General features: G+C 33.7%; 2 protein-coding genes across 2 annotated transcripts in view; one reads left to right on the top strand and one right to left on the bottom strand.

Moving 5' to 3' along the window:
- Window positions 1-1,599: 1,599 nt before the first annotated feature.
- The window catches only part of LOC127842688 (uncharacterized), an 18,707-nt gene continuing 818 nt past the window's right edge, over window positions 1,600-19,488 (bottom strand). The window contains exon 2 of the mRNA XM_052372329.1: window positions 1,600-2,403. Within this exon, the coding sequence (XP_052228289.1) occupies window positions 1,987-2,403 (417 nt within the window). The 3' untranslated portion in view covers window positions 1,600-1,986. The remainder of the gene's footprint in view (window positions 2,404-19,488) is intronic.
- Window positions 17,176-19,488, top strand: part of LOC127842692 (uncharacterized) — a 61,038-nt gene continuing 58,725 nt past the window's right edge. Inside the window, exon 1 of the transcript XR_008031829.1 lies at window positions 17,176-17,281. The gene's annotated coding sequence lies outside the window, so the exon portion shown is untranslated. The remainder of the gene's footprint in view (window positions 17,282-19,488) is intronic.

Here is a 19,488-nt window from a genome sequence, read left to right as displayed (position 1 = left end):
AATTCCGGGTGTGTAGAAATACCGAAACCCCGTAATTACCGAAATCCCCCGAATACCCCCGAAATCCCCAATAATATTTATAATTTATCAAAATGCTGCGGATATTAAGATAGAATATTGCAAAATACAATCAATTCACTGATGAAAAATTGTTTTTATCCATGTTTGGTAGTGAAAAACTTAAATATATACATAATTATTGGGATTCCGAGTATGAATCCATAGTGCATGTTTTCACAAGCACGACCAGGTACAGAAATCCCCGCTGTAAAGCTCGTCAAGTGTCAAAAAATCATCTGGGTGGCTGTTTGATATTAGAAAGAAGAGGTACAGACAAAAACTTAACAACAATATTTACAGCGGGGATTTCTGTACCTGATTTCTTGATATCCGCAGTATTTTGATAAATAATAAATATTATTGGGGATTTCTGGGGATTTCGGGGGAATTCGGTAATTACGGGGATTTCGGTATTTCTACACACCCGGAATTAATTGTGACCACAAATAAATAAAAACGAGCATTTTGTATCTACAAAAATCTAAGTAATCATACCACATCTAGCGTTGAAATTTTGGCTATTGCTATAAGGAACACTGATTGTTAAGGTGTTAACTTTATTTTACGAAATACTAAACGAAATTTTCGTTGATTTTGAGCGTTATAGTGACTTAAATATTTAAAATACAAAGCCTCCAGAATAGTTCAAGAGTGCAAACGTATGTTTTAATATGGGAAAATGAAGAATAGTTCATAATCATATTACATTGAAATAAACAATATGTTTACATGGTACCTCCATCGTTCAGGTATTACTCAGCAAAACTTTGAAATTTATAACATGTTATATATATATTGTATAAGATAAAGGAAAATTTGACATGGGGAAATTAATGGACTTGCTCACCCATTTTTTGTGTTTGTAAGCGTCGCTTTATGTATTTATTTTACAAAATTATAGAATGTTTATAAAATAATAAATAACAAAACTAAGTAATAAATCTACTGTACATATTCGCCAGCCAGACATTTGGCAAACGTCGTTTCTACCGGATAAAATTCTAAGTAATTTAAATATTTGAAATATTTCTTAAAAAAATCAAGTAATTACTATTTGTTACGTTTCTGTCACAAGAGAGCTGATGACGTTGATGTTAAGTATGAGGAGATGCGATAAAGTATTTTTTCATTCCAAGGTCGGATTGTATATTTCATTCGCAGTGAATGTTTTACATAACATAAATAAAACATGAGCATTGACTTTGTTTCCAGTGAAATTAAAACCGTTTATTTCCACAGAATTTGTGCCGATTAAAAATGTATTGCATCATTGTGTGGTGAAAAGCAGTTTACATTTTGTTAGAGGTTTCATTATTTTAACATCGTCAGATTATTTTACAGCTTTGGTTATAATACGGTGATACAATGCGACAAATAAAAGTATGTTGCAGTCACTGCTGTACACACTGTTGGTAAATAATCTTGTTATTATATACCTATACCAGTATTTAAGTTTTCCTTTCGCATTATTCGTGTAGCAAACAGCATACAATCGCATAATGTAGAATTATCGATGGACGACTTACAATAAGCCATACACACTGTTACTGATCTTTTATCGGTTTTTAATCAACAATGATTATGGTACATGACATTCCAGTAATAAAACGCAAGACTGCATTTTGCTCTTCCAAAAATGAAAAAAATACAACAACATCATGCAAGCGAAAAATAAAACTTCTAATAATAATTTAATCACAAAATAATGTTAATGTTTAAAAATCGCTTAATGTATTGCGTTACTATAAATAACTTTGCTTGACGCATTTTGGACAATCAAACTGTCCGCAAATTTCTCAAAGTCTATAAGTCCTTTTTTATATTGGATTACGTGTATTTGTCACAATATCATATAACAACTGATCAACTAATCAACAACTGATAAACACACTAACACAAACAATTATCATCGCATTTGAAATCAAATCACTTTAGTAAATTTTTATCTCCACCCTTATCACAGTTAGGACATTGATCCATAACCGCCAACCTTTCAAAGTATGCAAGACCACGGTCCTTGTTGCATCTAGTAAATTTAGACGTGTATCCCAACTTTCGTATTGGCATGTTCAGTACGTTCCGAAAAGCATCTTCAGTGACGTTGTTTAACTGAAATTTCTGTACACCTGCTTTATGCAATTTAACAAAATCAGCAATTATGTGTTGAACAAACGGCCCGTGAAGCTCTGTTGGCAAATCCTCCAGGTTCAAGTGCACCTTGTTTGCCGTGCTCATCTTTCTCACTTGGAAGCTCAATGTGTTAGGTGTGTCCTTACGAACCTCGTACGTCTTTTCGGTGAATTCATGTTCTAGAAACGCTGATTTTGACCCATTTGTTTTCATCTGAAAAGAAAAAATAAACACAGTTTTCATACGAGAAGGCCTGAAAGGCCCAAAGTCGCTCACCTGAGATAAAATATATCATTGGGACAAATCTTCTGATCAAGTTTCATGAAGATCGGAAAATAAACGTGGCCTCTAGAGTGTTAACACGGTTTTACTAAAGTCATATAAGGAAAAATGACCCGCCCCCTGGCAGCCATGTTTTTCAACCAACCAGCATCATTTTTGAACTCCTCCAAGATATTATCGGGATGAATCTTCTGACCAAGTTTCATGAAGATCGGACAGTAAATATGGCCTCTAGAGTGTTAACAAGATGTTACTATAGCCATATAAGGCAAAATGCCCCGCCCCTTTTTTAAAACAAACAATTATTTTGGAATTCATGCAAGATCTCATTGAGACCAATCTTCTGACCAAATTTCATGAAGATTGGACAATAAATGTGGCCTCTAGAGTGTTAACAAGGTTTTACTATAGCAATATAAAGCCATATTAGGAAAAATGCCCCGCCCCTGGTGGCCATATTTTTAAAGGAACCAAAACCATTTTCAAACTAATACAAGATATCATTGGGACAAATCTTCTGGCCAAGTTTCATGATGATCGGAAAATAAATGTGACCCCTTGAGTGTTAACAAGGTTTTACTATAGCCATATAAGGAAAATAGCCCCGCCCCCGTGGTGGCCATGTTTTTCAACCAATCGGCATCATTTTGAACTCCAAGATATTATTGGGATTAATCTTTTGACCGAGTGTCATGAAGATCGGACTATAAATGTGGCCTCTAGAGTGTTAACAAGATTTTACTATAGCCTTATATAGCCATGTAAGGAAAAATGCCCCGCCCCTTGGCGGCCATGTTTTTCAAGCAAACGTAACCATTATCGAACTCATCTAAAATATCATTAAGACAAATCTTCTGACCATATTTCATCAAGATTGGACGATAAATGTGGCCTCTAGAGTGTTAACAAGGTTTTACTATAGCCAAATTAGGAAAAATTCCCCGCCCCCTGGTGGCCATGTTTTTCAACCAACCGGCATCATTTTCGAACTCGTCCAAGATATGATTTGGATGAATCTTCTGACCAAGTTTCATGAAGATTGGACAATAAATGTGACCTATATAGTGTTAACAAGATTTTACTATAGCCATATATAGCCATATAAGGAAAAATGCCCCGCCCTTGGCAGCCATTTTTTTAAGCAAAGGTTGCCATTTTTAAACTCATCCAAGATATCAGTGGGACAAATTTTCTGAGCAAGTTTCATGAAGATCGGAAAATAAATGTGCCCTCTAGAGTGTTAACAAGGTTTTACTATAGCCTTATAAGGAAAAATGCCCCGCACCCCTGGCGGCCATGTTTTTCAGCACGTTGTGCTCAGGTGAGCGAAAACAACAACAACAATCCAACAGTTCTTGTTTTGTCACCAGTCTTCATCTTTATAAAATGTTTAGCACATCATCAATTGATTTGAGTGCTATGTTTTGGTATGAGTCTGATCAACATCCTTTAATATGCCGTAAATTAACAAGAATTTTTCTACCGATAAGGTCCCGTGAAGTAGGCCGTAAAACTAATTATCTGAAAATTCCAAAATACATAACAGCAAAATATATTTTCGTGACATCTTATGTTTTTTTTTGTCTTTTGGTCATAAAATTTTTATGAACTTGAAATTAAAAGTTTAAATTGCAAGACTTTAAGCATTTTGTTATTTTTATCACTAAAAACCATATTGGAAACAGACCAATCAGCGTGGTATGGCTATTCCAAATAGTCTTCAAATTAAATACTTTTTTACCTTTCCATTTTTTGTTGCAGTTGGATATTTCATTTTTGAAATAAATAATTATGCTCCCATAATTATTATTAAACATGTCATTAGTTATTAAGAAATCGAAAATATACTGATTCGCGGGCTTTAAATTGTTCAGCGCCTAAAAATGCAATGGAGACGGCACAATCGTCAGTTCTGTTGCACTGAATAAGGAAACTACATAAAATTTGCCAAGAGTGTGATGCTGGAACTGGTCAAAGCTATGATGCGAATAATAGAAACCATTTTTTATTTGTGTTGCGCTTTTTATTATTCAACTTGATTTAAATGAAACGCTGACAATTGATCACCTGATTTTGTGTTATCACTTCAATTATGACCAAATTAACCGTAATAAAAACTTATGAAAAGGAATACAAATTTATTTAGGAAAATAGATGCCTGAAAACAAAACTTCTATTTTATATTATTATAATGAAAGATACTTATGTATCAAGATGATCAGTTTTTTATTAAAATAGCTTAAGCTTCTTTGGTATTTGTCATGGTTTTGCTGTCTTAATATGTGCCACCATGTGTGGCACATATTTTAAATTGTATTGACAGTGCTTCAAATGAAAGGTAATAACTGGCGCATAACGAAAACAACAACAAACCTTCTATTGACCAGTTTGTGCTTATATAGGTTTTTAAATGTTTAAACCTGAATACTGTTTTCAGAATCAAGTTATTGTACTTATACAAATAAGGATGAAATTAACAAATATATCGAGTGTCTTGAAAACCCCACCTAATAAGGCATTAAATAATTTTTCTCGAATAATGTAATTGTCTTTATTTAATTCATGTAATTGTTCGCATTAATCATTTGAGCAATAAAGTTCTGTGTATAAATGTCTATTTGTTTAGCACAATCTCCTTATGATCAGATACTGTCTCGAAAATTACTGACTAACAACCTGGTGTCACAAACCACATAACGAATGTCAGGTCATTAAACACAATTTATGATACTTCCGTGACTTCTCTTGTAATATATTTGGTTTCTTGGTATATGTATTTATGTATATAGCAGTCATTTCGTCCTGTAATTTCACGCCAAAATATTTTACTTTTGTTAGATATGTAACATGTTGAAAACATAAAAAATTGTCCGAAAAAGATCATCAGACACTTTATACGATATGTATAATAAACAATTTAATTTTACTAATACACTGTTTGATAAGTATACATTTTAATACATTGTTTACACTGCTTACCATCTAACGTATTTAACGGATACTGCCTCATGAAAACTCCCTTATTACGTATGAAGATTGTTTAATTACTTTTAAAACGCTTTCAATGCTCATTCGTAAACAGTCACATTTTCGTCATGAGTAGTTTTCTAGTTTCCTGTTAAAATGGATTAATATTATCATGTAATTTACTATAGAATTCATTCAAATTAAAAGATAATTAACAAATCATTGAAATGCACTTCGCTTTTTAAAGGGCTTTGTTTCATTTTGTATTCAGGGTGAAACTTAAACTTTTGATTGTCATGAAAGATAACATACTCACCATTGCTAATGATGATTAAATCATAACATGGAATATTATTACTGTAATATTTGAACTATATTTTACATGCATAGACTTGCTTTAGTTACGGAAATGATGTGATATTCGACTTGTTAAATTGGTTGTTTTTATTCATGTGACATATAGTCACAAACTCTGACACAATCACGCGCTTAAGGAGTATTTCCTTGCCTGAGCATGTCAAGTGATGCAAAGTCGTACGTAAACCTTTTCCACATACGATATTTGGTTTCTTTACAGACTTCTTAAAATTGTCTACCAAAGAAATTGATATATATATATATATATATATATATATATAGCAGTAAGTATTAGCATAATATGAATACAGTACATAATAGAATATCTTGCACTTCATCAGCGATCAACACTTTTAACATAGACCTGATAAAATAGTGACCGTATATAAACATATGTTCTATTATTTATAGGCGTTGATTTAAATCAAATTAATTGATCTTGATTGGGATAAAAAATAACTTGATACACATTTCATTATTTTAGGCTAACCTTGTTAAATGAGAATGTGCAATGGATATCGTAAAACGTGTTAAGTCGGGATACTAGAAGTGCGTTATCTTTTTTTCGTAAAATGACCTGTAAAATTTCACCCCTTTGATGCTTCGCTTCGACGGCTTTCAGGCTTTTATCAACAGAAAGACAGAATGCTTTATCGACGTGCTTTGTACATTTTTTTATGTTATTTACAAAAGTTCTAACAATAGTATCTTTATGCCAACGTGAGTACATATACGTATAGCAAATTATCATATTGATCGTATAAGGATTATCATACAAACATACATTAATTGATATGTACAGAAATGAAATTGTAAATTTAATATTACTAAACATTTAAAATTGTAAATACAATTTTCAAATAGTACCAAAATAATAACTTTTTTTACAAATAAGTAAATGTGCATCTGTAATAGTTGAGTTTTGCTAGATTATGAATTAAATGAATTTAATTATTAACTTGAATATAATTAGTGGAGGATGAAAAACATAAACATAGTACAGTTGTTAAAACGTTATATAAGACGAGTTAATATGAAGCAGCCTTTTTGATGAAGAGGAATTAATCAGCTAATATTAAAAGAACTTTATCCCGGATTAGTTAAATTTGAACATGCGCATTCAATGATTTTTTTAAAGAATTAAATTGTGCAAAAAAATCTTGTTGTACAACATTAAAATATATGCAATTATAGTATTAGAATTTTGTTATAAAAACATATAGATGATGAATAAAATATATTTTTAATTCTGAGCTAATTATTTGGAGGATAAAAACTATAGACTTAGTAAAGTCGTTATAACGTTATACAAGAAGATTGACATAACAATTTTATAAGATTAACAGAAATTAATTAGTAAATATTTGAACCAGTATATTCAAGATTTTAAATTGGAACATCATTATGGCTTGACATATAAACTAACTTTCTACTGTTTCTAACTTTTTAGGTCGAAGTGCCAATTAATTCAACAAATTAAATTAACTTGGTCTTTTATAATATTACACTTCATTAAAATGTGTTCGTAGAGAAGTTAAGGATGTGCATATCATAATACAATTGTACCCATCTACAATATCCATCATATTGCCTTTTGTGCATAACGCTGAGATCTTTCTATATTGTTATTTCTATCTGTTTCAATGGCTTATTATAGAAACAATAACACTAATTTTGAAAAACAAAATCGAATTTTTCAATTTGTGTACAACTATATGAAATAATCAAGATAATGTTTAAACTCGAACTTGCATTTAAATATTTTGTATGTCAATAATAAGTTGCTATCATTAATTGTATTGAACCATAGTTGTTTAAAAACATCTATTACCGTAGACTTTAAAACAATATGAAAGGTAGCGGCACAGACATAAGAGGGATTGCACCATACGTATGATAATCCGTAAGTATCCAAAACACGCTGGTAATGCGCATGCTTCGATAACAGATGGCACTTCGATAACAGAGAACAACAAAAGCCACGCGCGAGAGTTAAGTTCCTCAATTTTTGTTAAATTTGTGTCCTAAAGATTAGTTTTTGAGACAAGGCACGTGGTCGAGTTGATAAATGGGGTATCCATTTCGATTGGAAAGAAAAAAATCACGTTAAAATGGTAGATTTGTGACCCAAAAATAGAAAATTCGGTCGGAAAACAGCATAAACTGGATGAACAGTGAACATTTCAACAAAGTAAAACTATTTAGAAATATTGCAAGAAATTGTTTGTTTTTCAAACATGTAAAGTAATCACCGTGCTTCAAATACTGTAATTTTGATAGTATTCAATGAAATATAAACGAAGAAGAGCATTTTTAATAGGTGGTATTCATGAAGTTGCGGACACTTTGGTTCCCGATATAGGACACTTCGGATAACAGAGACTTTCAACAAATTGGGCACTCGGATAACCGAGTTTTATCTTCTACATGAAATGCATTTATATATATATATATATATAGTATTGCTCTTACAAAACATTTTGAAGTACGAATCAATTTGCATGGTCAAGCGCGACACATTAGGAATCTATGCATAACGTACGTAATTACACCACATGTGAAATGTAACCAAGTGCGTTGTTTGTTTTCAAAAATCTCATTACTATTAATTTATACAATCAATATTATAAGTGCAATTTTTTACATAAGATTCAAATGCTTATTTCTGAAGCAACATAATTCAAGTGACAACCGGAAATAATACAGCGGATCATGTGGTTCACTTATAGCAGGCCTCTAGATAACTGGATCAAAGGGATCTTAAAGCGGCAAATACACCTTCGTTCTTCATAAAATCCAATGTAAAGTAACACTATAATTAATGAATAAGATGCAAATACAAAACTGTCGCTACTTGCATAACAACTGCGCATTAATTAATACAGAAGACTAAGAAATATATACAGGTAAACACTGATGCGAAAAACGATTGAGAGTTAAGAATGCGGTATACATGTGTCTTCATGATTGTCACATCTTGTTTCGAAAATAACAAAATGAAACAATAGGGTAAAAGATGTCCCTAGTTCGCTCACCTGAGAGGAGTCGGTTCATTCAATCTTTACAAAACGTCAAACTTGACCTAGATATTGTCCATACAAACATTCTGGTCAAGTTGCATCATTATTGAACCAAAACTCTGGCGTATGGAGTGTTTTTGTTTTTGTAAGATTTGACCTGGTGACCTATATTTTGAGTTGACCCCCCCCTCCTTACCAAACATCAAACTTTGCTTACAAAAATAAATATTATTACCAAGATTCATAAAATCTGAAACAAAATTGTGACCTCTAGAGTGTTTACAAGGATTTTGTATAATATGATGAAAATTAGGACAATCTAAGGGCAATAATTATGGCATTAATTATGTGATTTTGCTCATCATCAAACTTGACTTAGATCTTTCAGCAACTTTAATAAAGAATGCTTGAGAAATGACAAACCAAATGTGGACGTGCGGACGGCAGGCAAAGACCAATCCTAAAACCAACCTGAGCAATCAGGTGAGCTAAAAAGTGTGTTTCACCGATCTGAGCCATTTTCCAACTTGTCCGAGAAATCAATAAAACCAATGTATTGACTTAATTTCACAATGATAGGGCAAAAAATATGACTTCAATAGTGTTCGATCACAAGGTTTCTCTCTAGTCACATAAGGAAAACTGCCCCACCCACCCCCCTGGCAGCCATGTTTTTTTTTACCGATCTGGACCATTTGCAAACTCATCTCAGATATATATAAAACCAATCTTTTTACCAAGTTTCATGACGATTGGGCAAAAAATGTGACTTCTAGAGTGTTCACAAGCTTTTTTGTACTATATAAATATAAGAAAACTGCCCCCTCGGCAGCCATGTTATTCAACTGACCGGAACCATTTTCGAACTCAACTCTCATATCAAGGAAACAAATGTTCTGACCAAATTTCATGAAAATTGGGCCAAAAATGTGACTTCTACAGTGTCCACATGTTTTCACTATATACAAAGAGAGAAAAATGCCCCGCCCACTGGCGCCATGTTTTTTCACCGATCTGGACCATTTTCGAACTCGTCCGAGATATCAATAAAACCAATGTTTTAAACAATTTTCATGATGATTGGCCAAAATTGTGACTTTCAGTGTGTTTACAAGATTTCTCTATAGCCAAATAAGGAAAACTGCCACGCCCACCGGCGGCCATGTTTTTCAACGGACCGGAACCACTTCTGAACTCAACCAACATATCATAAAGACAAACATTTTGACAAAGTAACATGAAGATTGGGCATAAATTGTGACTTCTACAGTGTTTACAAGTTTGTTTTTTTTTTATCTAGTGACCTAGATTTTGACCCGGCACGATCCAGTTTCGAACTCGATTGAGATTTCATTGGGGCAAAGCTTCTGACCAATTTTCATGAAGATCGGACAATAAATGTTGCCTCTAGAGTGTTTACGAACAAATGTGAACGGACGGACGGACGGAAAGACGACGAACAAATACCGGTCACAAAAGCTCGCCTGAGCAATCAAAAAGCAGAAACAATACAAACAATCATGCTAAATAACATTTAAACCTTATCTCAGTAAAGTCATATTGAGCTGACTAAGTCAAACATCAAAATAAAAAGTCATTAACAAAAATATCAATTGTTGTAATTAAAGTGTCGCATACTGTTGCTTTAACTTAATATATGTTATTACATCTTGTATGCGTCATTTGTGGAAAGAAACGAATACATGGTTACATAACATGTACGTCAGTACATACATTATTATGTTTTGCCTGCTTACCATAACAGTATTCCACAACGAATTCTGCATTTCTGATTCACTAAATAGTAGGGCTGCAACGGATATCCGAAATATCCGAGATTCGCGGATCCAAACGATGATTCGCGGATCAAACCGTGGTTGGTAAAATCGGTTTCGAATCCGGATCTTATTTGAGTTTAACCTTTCCTTTGTGGTAATTGTTTCTTTCGCCCTAATACTGTTCGATAAATTGTTTCTTTGTTTAAAAGGCTGACTGGTACGTAGTTTGTAACGATTATCGCTACTTTCTCGACAAAAACATGGTACTACACAGTCTACTTTCGTTTTCGATGGTGCAAAATGGCGCAGAGAAAATTCACGATGCACCTAAACAATTAAAATCCTCGGTGTGGAAGCATTTCGTGTTTTATCAGCATAATAATTCAGTTATTCTGGCTTATAAGTGGTCGTTACGAAGTATTTTATTGATACTTATTGCAGATTGCGTGTGATGCGTTTATTGCTTGTAAAATGCAGCGTTATTCATATTATATCTGACTGACATAGATGTGTTTAATATGAGACATTATTATTAATATTAATGCTTGTTGTAAAAATGCTTACACTTTTTCGTGTAAGTGCGATTTAGATCGTTTTTGAGAAATTTGCGGAATCTGGACCCGGATATAAAAAATTGTTCGAACAACATAAGTCCATTTTTTCATCTACTGAGTATTTGTTTTTGTTTTTAATGCCGTTATTTCTGCTTCCACTACTGCTGTTGCGGTTGCAGCTGCATCTACTGATGCTGCTTGAGTAGTATAAATATTAGTACCTGTAAAGTTTATAATAAAAATAATAAAAGTTAATTACTTTTTTTCATAAGAAATATATAAGTTCCGGTGTTTCAAAACATCATTTTGGTTATAGCAATATAAATTATAATTTATGTTGCGTATTTTTACTTTAAAATTATGATTTGAACCAATATTCGATATCCGGGCCTTTGGATCCGATTGAAATTTTGGATTCGCTGCAGCACTACTAAATAGAGTGTGTTATATCTGGTAAAAAGTGTCGAGTAATCTGGAATAGAAGTGCCGTTGTCATTGAGATGATCGGTAAAAGAAGTGTCCATGAAAATTTGGCATCCAAACTCTTTAAACATTTGAATTTCCTCGAATACGTCAGTAAACTAAAATGTAACATGTTGTGACAATAATGGACATATTGATCCTTTATGTGTACAAATATAACATCAATAGTCGGACGGCTCTTTCGAAAGCCGAATCGTGCGTCACTTAAAATGTTTAATTTTAAATCCACTTATTTAAACGACTAATGAGAAAGGTCGTAAAACGTTTGGACATGCAGCTTACCAGAGTTATACCCCCTTAAATTACGAACATCATCCTAATTATTCTTTTCAAAAACAGGCCCAATTAAAACCTCTGACAATTCTGTAGGGACGTTATGCATAGATTCTGTAGGGAAATGTCCTGATTTCGTTACAGCATTAAATATCTGTAACATATATGATGATAATATATATATTTATCTATAAACTTTCTATGAAATATTCGTTAAACAAATAAACGAATAAAAAAAGGCATGTATAGGCAGATTTTGCTAGACGGCAGTCGTTATCAAACGACTATACTCTCTTAAAGGGTGTGTTATTAGGTTATTAGGGCTAGATGATCAAGATTAAACGGTCTTAAAAAATATCTCACCAGCTTCGTTCAGTACTTTCGAAAATAATCAATACTGGAAACGTTTTTACAATCGAGATAATCGCTTATACTTTCAATACATGACGAGAGGGCCTGAAAAGCCCAAAGTCGCTCACCTGAGATAAAAAGAAATGACCTGTTCTTTGCAGCCGAAAATATCAAAAGAACAAATGTTCTAACTAAGTTTCATGAAGAATGAACAAGAAATGGCCCTCTGGCGGCCATGTTTTTCAACAGACCGGAACCATTTTTGAACTCGTCCATGATATCATTCGGAAAAATCTTCTGACAAAGTTTCATGAAGATCCAACAATAAATGTGGTCTCTACAGTGTTAACAAGGCAAGAATTCATGACGCACAACGGAAGACAGACAATTGAATATAGGTGATCACAAAAGTTCACCATGTGCAAAAAATAGTATGCTCATAAAGATTGCCACCATGTTTGAAGATGATATTATTAAAACTAATTGAGTAAACTAAATCACGATATGATGACAACATTTGTACTCAGCAAGTGTCATTCAGATTGAACTAAAAATGTGACTAAAGTATTCACAATGTTTCATTATAAACAACTGTAGACATAAAAAAATTACCACCCCCGAGAGCCTTGTTTTTAAACTAACATGAACTATTTTCAGACCCACCATGCAATTAAATTTCCAATTAAATAATCTATAAATCCACTGGAAAACACAAATCTTTGATTATCAAGCACACAAATTCAGACCTCATCAATAAACTGTGTGCCTCAAAAATTATATCTTCTATTATCTATGGTGGCAGACATCAAAGAAATAGCACAACAAGGTATTAAGCTGCTGATCTAAAAATATAACAACAAGGTTCACTCAGAGATGTGTATAAATTTGTACTTAGGCAGCTGATAAGGGTCAGTTGGAGTGATTAGGTCAGTAGGAGTGATTAAGTTTGCATTCATGATTGGAATTCAAACGATTCAAGCTATGAACAGTTTTTTCTCCCTTAAGTAATTTTCTGCGAAATAATTCAATACATTTAACTTCGAGAATAATTAACTACAGAGTTAACAAGGTTTTACAATAGCAATATAAGGGAAAATGACCCGCCCCCTGGTGGCCATGTTTTTCAACCAACCCAAACCATTTTCCAACTTGTCAAAGATATAATAAGGAGGAATCTGCTGACAAAATTGCATGAAGATCGAACAATAAATGTGGCCTCTAAGAGTGTTAACAAGGTTTTACAAAAGCCACATATAGCCATATTAGGAAAAATGCCCCGCCCCCTGGTGGCCAAATTTTTCAAGCAACCGGAACCATTTCCAAGATTTGTCATTGGAACAAATCTTATGACCAATCTTCATGATGATCGAACAATAAATGTGGCCTATAGAGTGTTAACAAGGTATTACTATAGCTATATAAGGAAAAATGCCCCGCCTTCTTGGTTGCCTTGTTTTTCAACCAACCGCAACCATTTTCAAACTCATCCAAGATATCATTAAGAAAAATCTTCTGACCAAATTTCGTGAAGATCGGACAATAAATGTGGCCTCTAGTATGTTAACAAGGGTTTAGAAAAGCCATATATAGCCATATAAGAAAAAATGCCCCTCCCCCTGGTGGCCATGATCTTCAAGCAACCGGAACCATTTTCGAACTTGTTCAATATATTATTAGGACAAATCTTCGGACAAAGTTTCAAAATGATTGGAAAATAAATGTGGCCTCTAGAGTGTTAACATGATTTTACTATAGCCGTATAAGGAAAAATGCCCCGTCCCCTGGTGACCATGATTTTCAACCAACTGACATCATTTTCAAACTTGTCCAAAATATTATTGGGATAAATCTTCTGACCAAGTGACATGAAGATTGGACAATAAATGTGGCCTCTAGAGTGTTAACAAGGTTTTACAACAGCCATATATGGCCATATAAGAAAAAATGCCCCGCCCCTTGGCAGCCATGTTTTTCCAGCAAACGTTTCCATTTTCGAACTAATCCAAGATATCATTGAGACCAGGGATCATATTTTCCCGCAACATCAATCGGTCCGGATATAAATGGGGAAATTATCCGAAAATGTATATCCGAAATCATGACAAATTACGTTAATATATATACCATTGATTTTGCCATTCATGAAGGTGGTATAATACATGTATAAGTTTAATTCCCTTAGGTATTTTTTTTAAAACGGAACGAGTTTTCTCAACTGGTTTAATCAATCATTTGGTATTTCATTGTTGTTTCGTGTGCTGTTTTATCATATACAAATGTCTGTGCGTAGGTTGGCTACTGACAACAAACCAATTAATTAAGAAATAATTTGTTGTCAAATAACCCACGGCCGTTTCCATTTTCGAACTCATCCAAGATATCATTGAGAGTCTCAATTTGAGACCAATATTCTGACCAAATTACATGAATATTGGTAAAAAAATATGGCCTCTAGAGTGTTAACAATGTTTTTCCTATAGCCATATAAGGGAAAATGCCCCGCTCCATGGCGGCCATGTTTTTCAACAAACTGGCATCATTTTCGATCTCGTCCAAGATATTATTGGGATGAATCTTCTTACAAAGTTTCATGAAGATTGGACAATAAATGTAACCCCTAGAGTGTTAATAAGGTTTTACTATAGCCCTATATAGCCATATAAGGAAAAAAGCACCGCCCCTTGGTAGCCATGTTTTTCAAGCAAACGTAACCATTTTCGAAATCATCCAAGATATCATTGAGACCAATATTCTGACCAAATTTCATGAAGATTAGACAATAAATTTTGCCTCTAGAGTGTTAACATGGTTTTACTAAAGTCGTATAAGGAAAAATACCCCGCCCCCTGGCGGCCATGTTTTTTTCATCTAACTGGCATCATTTTCGAACTTGTCCAAGATATTATTGGGATAAATCTTCTGACCGAGTTTCATGAAGATCGGGCCATAAATGTGGCCACTCGAGTGTTAACAAGGTTTAACTATAGCCTTATATAGCCATATAAGGAAAAATGCCCCGCCCCTTGGCGGCCATGTTTTTCAAGCAAACGTAACCATTTTCGAACTCATCCAAGATATCATTAAGACAAATCTTCTGACCATATTTCATGAAGATTGGACAATAAATGTGGCCTCTAGAGTGTTAACAAGGTTTTACTATAGCCGTATAAGGAAATATGCTCCGCCCCATGGCGGCCTTTTTTTCAACCAACTTGCACCATTCTCGAACTCGTCCAAGATATTATTTGGATGAATTGTCTTACCAAGTTTCATAAAGATTGGACAATAAATGTGGCCCCTATAGTGTTTACAAAGTTTTACTATAGCCATATAAGGCCCCTTGAGTGTTAGCAAGGCAAATGTTGACGCCGCACGACGGACGACGCACAACGGACGACGGACAAAAGGCGATCACAAAAGCTCAACATGAGCACATTGTGCTCAGGTGAGCTAAACATGTGATATAAATTTTTGTTGAAATTCGTCTTGATGCTGATCCATCCAGATATTACCATATTACAGATGATATAAATTAATAACGGACGGATCATACCATTCTGAGTAAGATTCAACATTTAAATGTCTTACAAGATTAAAGTTTTCTTCGCGTAGTAACAAGTAATCAAATGCACTAGAACAACGTCTAGAGTTGCTGAACTATAATCGCTTACTTAAAGTCCAGTTAAAAAAAATAAGAATAAAAGTAAAGAAAAAAAGTAACCTTCAACTGGACTCGAACCACTGACCCCTGTTTTAAAAGTCTAACGCTTAGACTACTCGGCAATCCATGCTCATACAATTAGTGATGAATTTTATACCTAGATAAGCAATCCTCGTAGTATCACAAAATCACAAAATATAACGACAACAACAGAACTCCCCAAATTATTCAATCGTTTCTCGTTGCAACGCTTTATATACAGGTTTTTAAATCGTCAAAAGATGCATATCATGGATAAATGTTCAGTATTGCTATTTCCTCACAAATACAAACTACAACGACAATTTGCGAATCTGAAACATATATTTTGTCAAGTTACCAAAACGTTAAAAGGCCCCTTTAAAGGGGCCTATTCACAGATTTTGGCATGTTATGAAGTTTGTTATTTAATGCTTTATATTGATAAATGTAAACACAGGATCTAAAAAGCTCCAGTAAAAAATCAAGAATAAAATTAAAAAAAAAATAAAAAATAAACCGGAGCAGGGCTCGAACCAAAGACCTCCGGAGCCAGAATAAAAACCAATTAGCCCGCTCGTCCATCCTGCCATGTATGTATATGAGATGTATTTTATACTTTATATAAGCAATCTTCGTAGTTTCACAAAATTAATCGACATCAACAGAACTCTCTAAATAATTCAATCGTTTCGCGTTGCAACGCTTTATAATTCTCATGTTTTTAAATCCTCAAAATATGCATATAATGGCTATATATGACCATGTTAATGTTCAGTATTAGTATTTCCTCACAAATATCATAACTAAAACGAAAATTTGCATATTTGAAACAACTTTTTTCAATTTTGTCATTGCCGCCATCGTACAATCGCGTTGTCGCCATCGAACTTTCGCATTGTCTCCATCGTACTATCGCGCTATCGCATTGTCGCCCTCTTGATTTTAATGTGTAACCACGATGGCACTAACGGTATTCTGTAGCTTCACTACACTGTATAGTTATACTTTGATATGGGATACCAAAGGGGTGGAAACTTTAACTTCTGCTCGAGCAGAAAAAAATGCTGCTGGAGCAGCATTTAAATGCTGCTCGACCAGCAAAATGCTGCTCGAGCAGCAAATTTGCTGCTCGACCAACATTTTTTCTGCTCGAGCAGAAAAATTCTGCTCGACCAGCATTTATTTTTAGATTATGGCATTAGCCAATCAGAACTCTTGTTATATTTTTCATTTGCTGCGAAACTGGTTTGTTTGGAAAAAAATGGCTGCCGCCATGATGGTGCCTTTTTCACATCTTCTGCAAGTTTATGTGACGACCTGTTGAAAGTTTAACATTGACACGCGGTAAGTGCTTTATTTTTTGGCTGCCAACTAGTCGATCAAAAAATGGTTGCCATTCGCTAAATAAAAAAATCGATCATAAATGTCTAACGGCTGTTAAAACTTTTGCGGAAATCACGACGATGACTGATAAGAATGGCTCAATGGGTGCGCAAGTGTAAGTTCTCTGTTTCTATCGATTTACTTACTTAATGATTCTTAATTATTGCTTCCGACACAGGTGCCGATTGCCTGTGATTGTGCCTTTCTGGTTAACATTGTATACATTTCTCGTTCTCTCATTACATGTATATCTGCTGTCCTAATTTTGACAATTATCCAAAATATCATGTCTGTTTACCAGTTCTGGAGGACTTTTCTCAATTTCAATGTAAATTATTTTTCACCGATGCCAATAAGCTTGTTCAAAGCTAACAACAGGTAAAATGTGATTTGATAAAAGTTATATGGGCATGAACATAAGAATTTCGTTTGAAGAGCATACATTTGTATATTTTACATTAACGCTAATATTAAGGTTCATGCAGAGGCTTCAGTTTGAAAAATGTGGGACCCCTAGCATTGAGCTCAAATTTGACTAAACGAAGAGTGCCACATTGAAAATGTTTACATATTTGCTTAAAAGGGTGGTTTTCCTTCAAACTGCTACCAATTTTGTGCAGCAAAATCTCATACCATCGACAAAATCAATCAAAATACAAAGCGATTTTAACACAAAAATAGACATTATTTTAAAAAATCTGAATGATGTTTATTCAACGTATTTCGGCGGAAAATTATATAACTAGTTAAAAATATCGACATTGATGAGGGCAAGTTACGCTTAAATAGTAAAAATGTTTTTACATATCTAGAAATATCAAAACTCGAACACATGTCATTTCATGACGATGGGGGCAGCCATTTTTAGATTAATAAAATTGAAAGAAACATGCTAAAAACTCACTCATCGCCTAATTGACATTCCAAACGGTTGACGATAACAAATGCATTGGATTGTAATCTTTCCGTTGATGTGTGCAAACTGCATGATCAAACCTCATAAACACTCCAAAAAAATAACTTTGAAAGAAGCATTTCGCAAATGTTTACAATTGTTGTCGAATCACATGTACTTGTATTATTGCGCACAAAATAGAACGCTTACAGACTGACAGAAAGATCGATACGAAACTCCGTTTTGGTTGTTGAAGCGAATTATTATTATATATTATCAATAAAATAGTATACCGTGCTGAATTGAAAATTCTTTTAAACGAAGTTTTTAATAACGAAAGTGAAAACAACGGAAGTCGGATGGATATTATGTGAGATTCACTTCGGCTCCAGAAAAACAATACAAATACACAAAAAAAGACGTGTGGGGGAAAATTTTCAGCTGGAAAATATTTGAAATAGGGTAAGTGATCATATCTCTGTGTGATCATTTCTTTTATTAAGCGCGATCTCTTCCTGATGAATGTTAACAGTTGCTTTACTAGTCGCGACCAACTGTCAAAATAATGATGACTCAGGTATGTGTAAACACATACCAGGTTTTCTTACTACTTCACGTGATTTCGACCGATTTGTAATGCACGTTTTTTTCTATGGATCACAGCGAGTGTCACACTTTCAAAATGGGTAGAAGGAATCGATAAACAAATGTATAAAAAGATTCGGTTTGCCAAAAGGAACACATTATTCAAAACGTAACAAGGACAGTAGTTGTTCAGAAAGGAAGAAAGAAAAAACTATGATACCTAGCTGTGTATTTCTATGTAAAACTATGATTTCTATAGTCGTCTGCACAAAACTCATAAAATCTTGTCATTGATGAGCAATATCTCCTTTTATCACAATGATTTCTACCCAGCCAAACCTATTTCTTTATATTTATTTACAATTGTATATGTCGTCTGCAATTTTTTTCAATTTGAGATGGTTAAAATTTTCCATTTGGTAATAGAAAAATTGTTAAGCCCTTGAAATAAAATGTGACTCTTATTATCCACCATACCTGGATTTTTAAAAAGTAGTTCAGTTTAGTTATTTTTAGAATTTTGTTAAGGAAAATTATCCAAAAAATGCAGCTGAATAATAACTCATTTGTTGTTTTCTGACAATAATTTTCTGTGAAATGTTGCTAACTTGACCTTGTATATGTATATAGCTTTGTATTTATTCATCTTACGGTAGTGCATATCCTTCCTAACTTTAGATTGAGGTTT

This window comes from Dreissena polymorpha, chromosome 1 (genome assembly GCF_020536995.1).
Source record: "Dreissena polymorpha isolate Duluth1 chromosome 1, UMN_Dpol_1.0, whole genome shotgun sequence".
Taxonomy (NCBI): domain Eukaryota; kingdom Metazoa; phylum Mollusca; class Bivalvia; order Myida; family Dreissenidae; genus Dreissena; species Dreissena polymorpha.
This window is presented reverse-complemented; position numbering and strand designations above follow the sequence as displayed.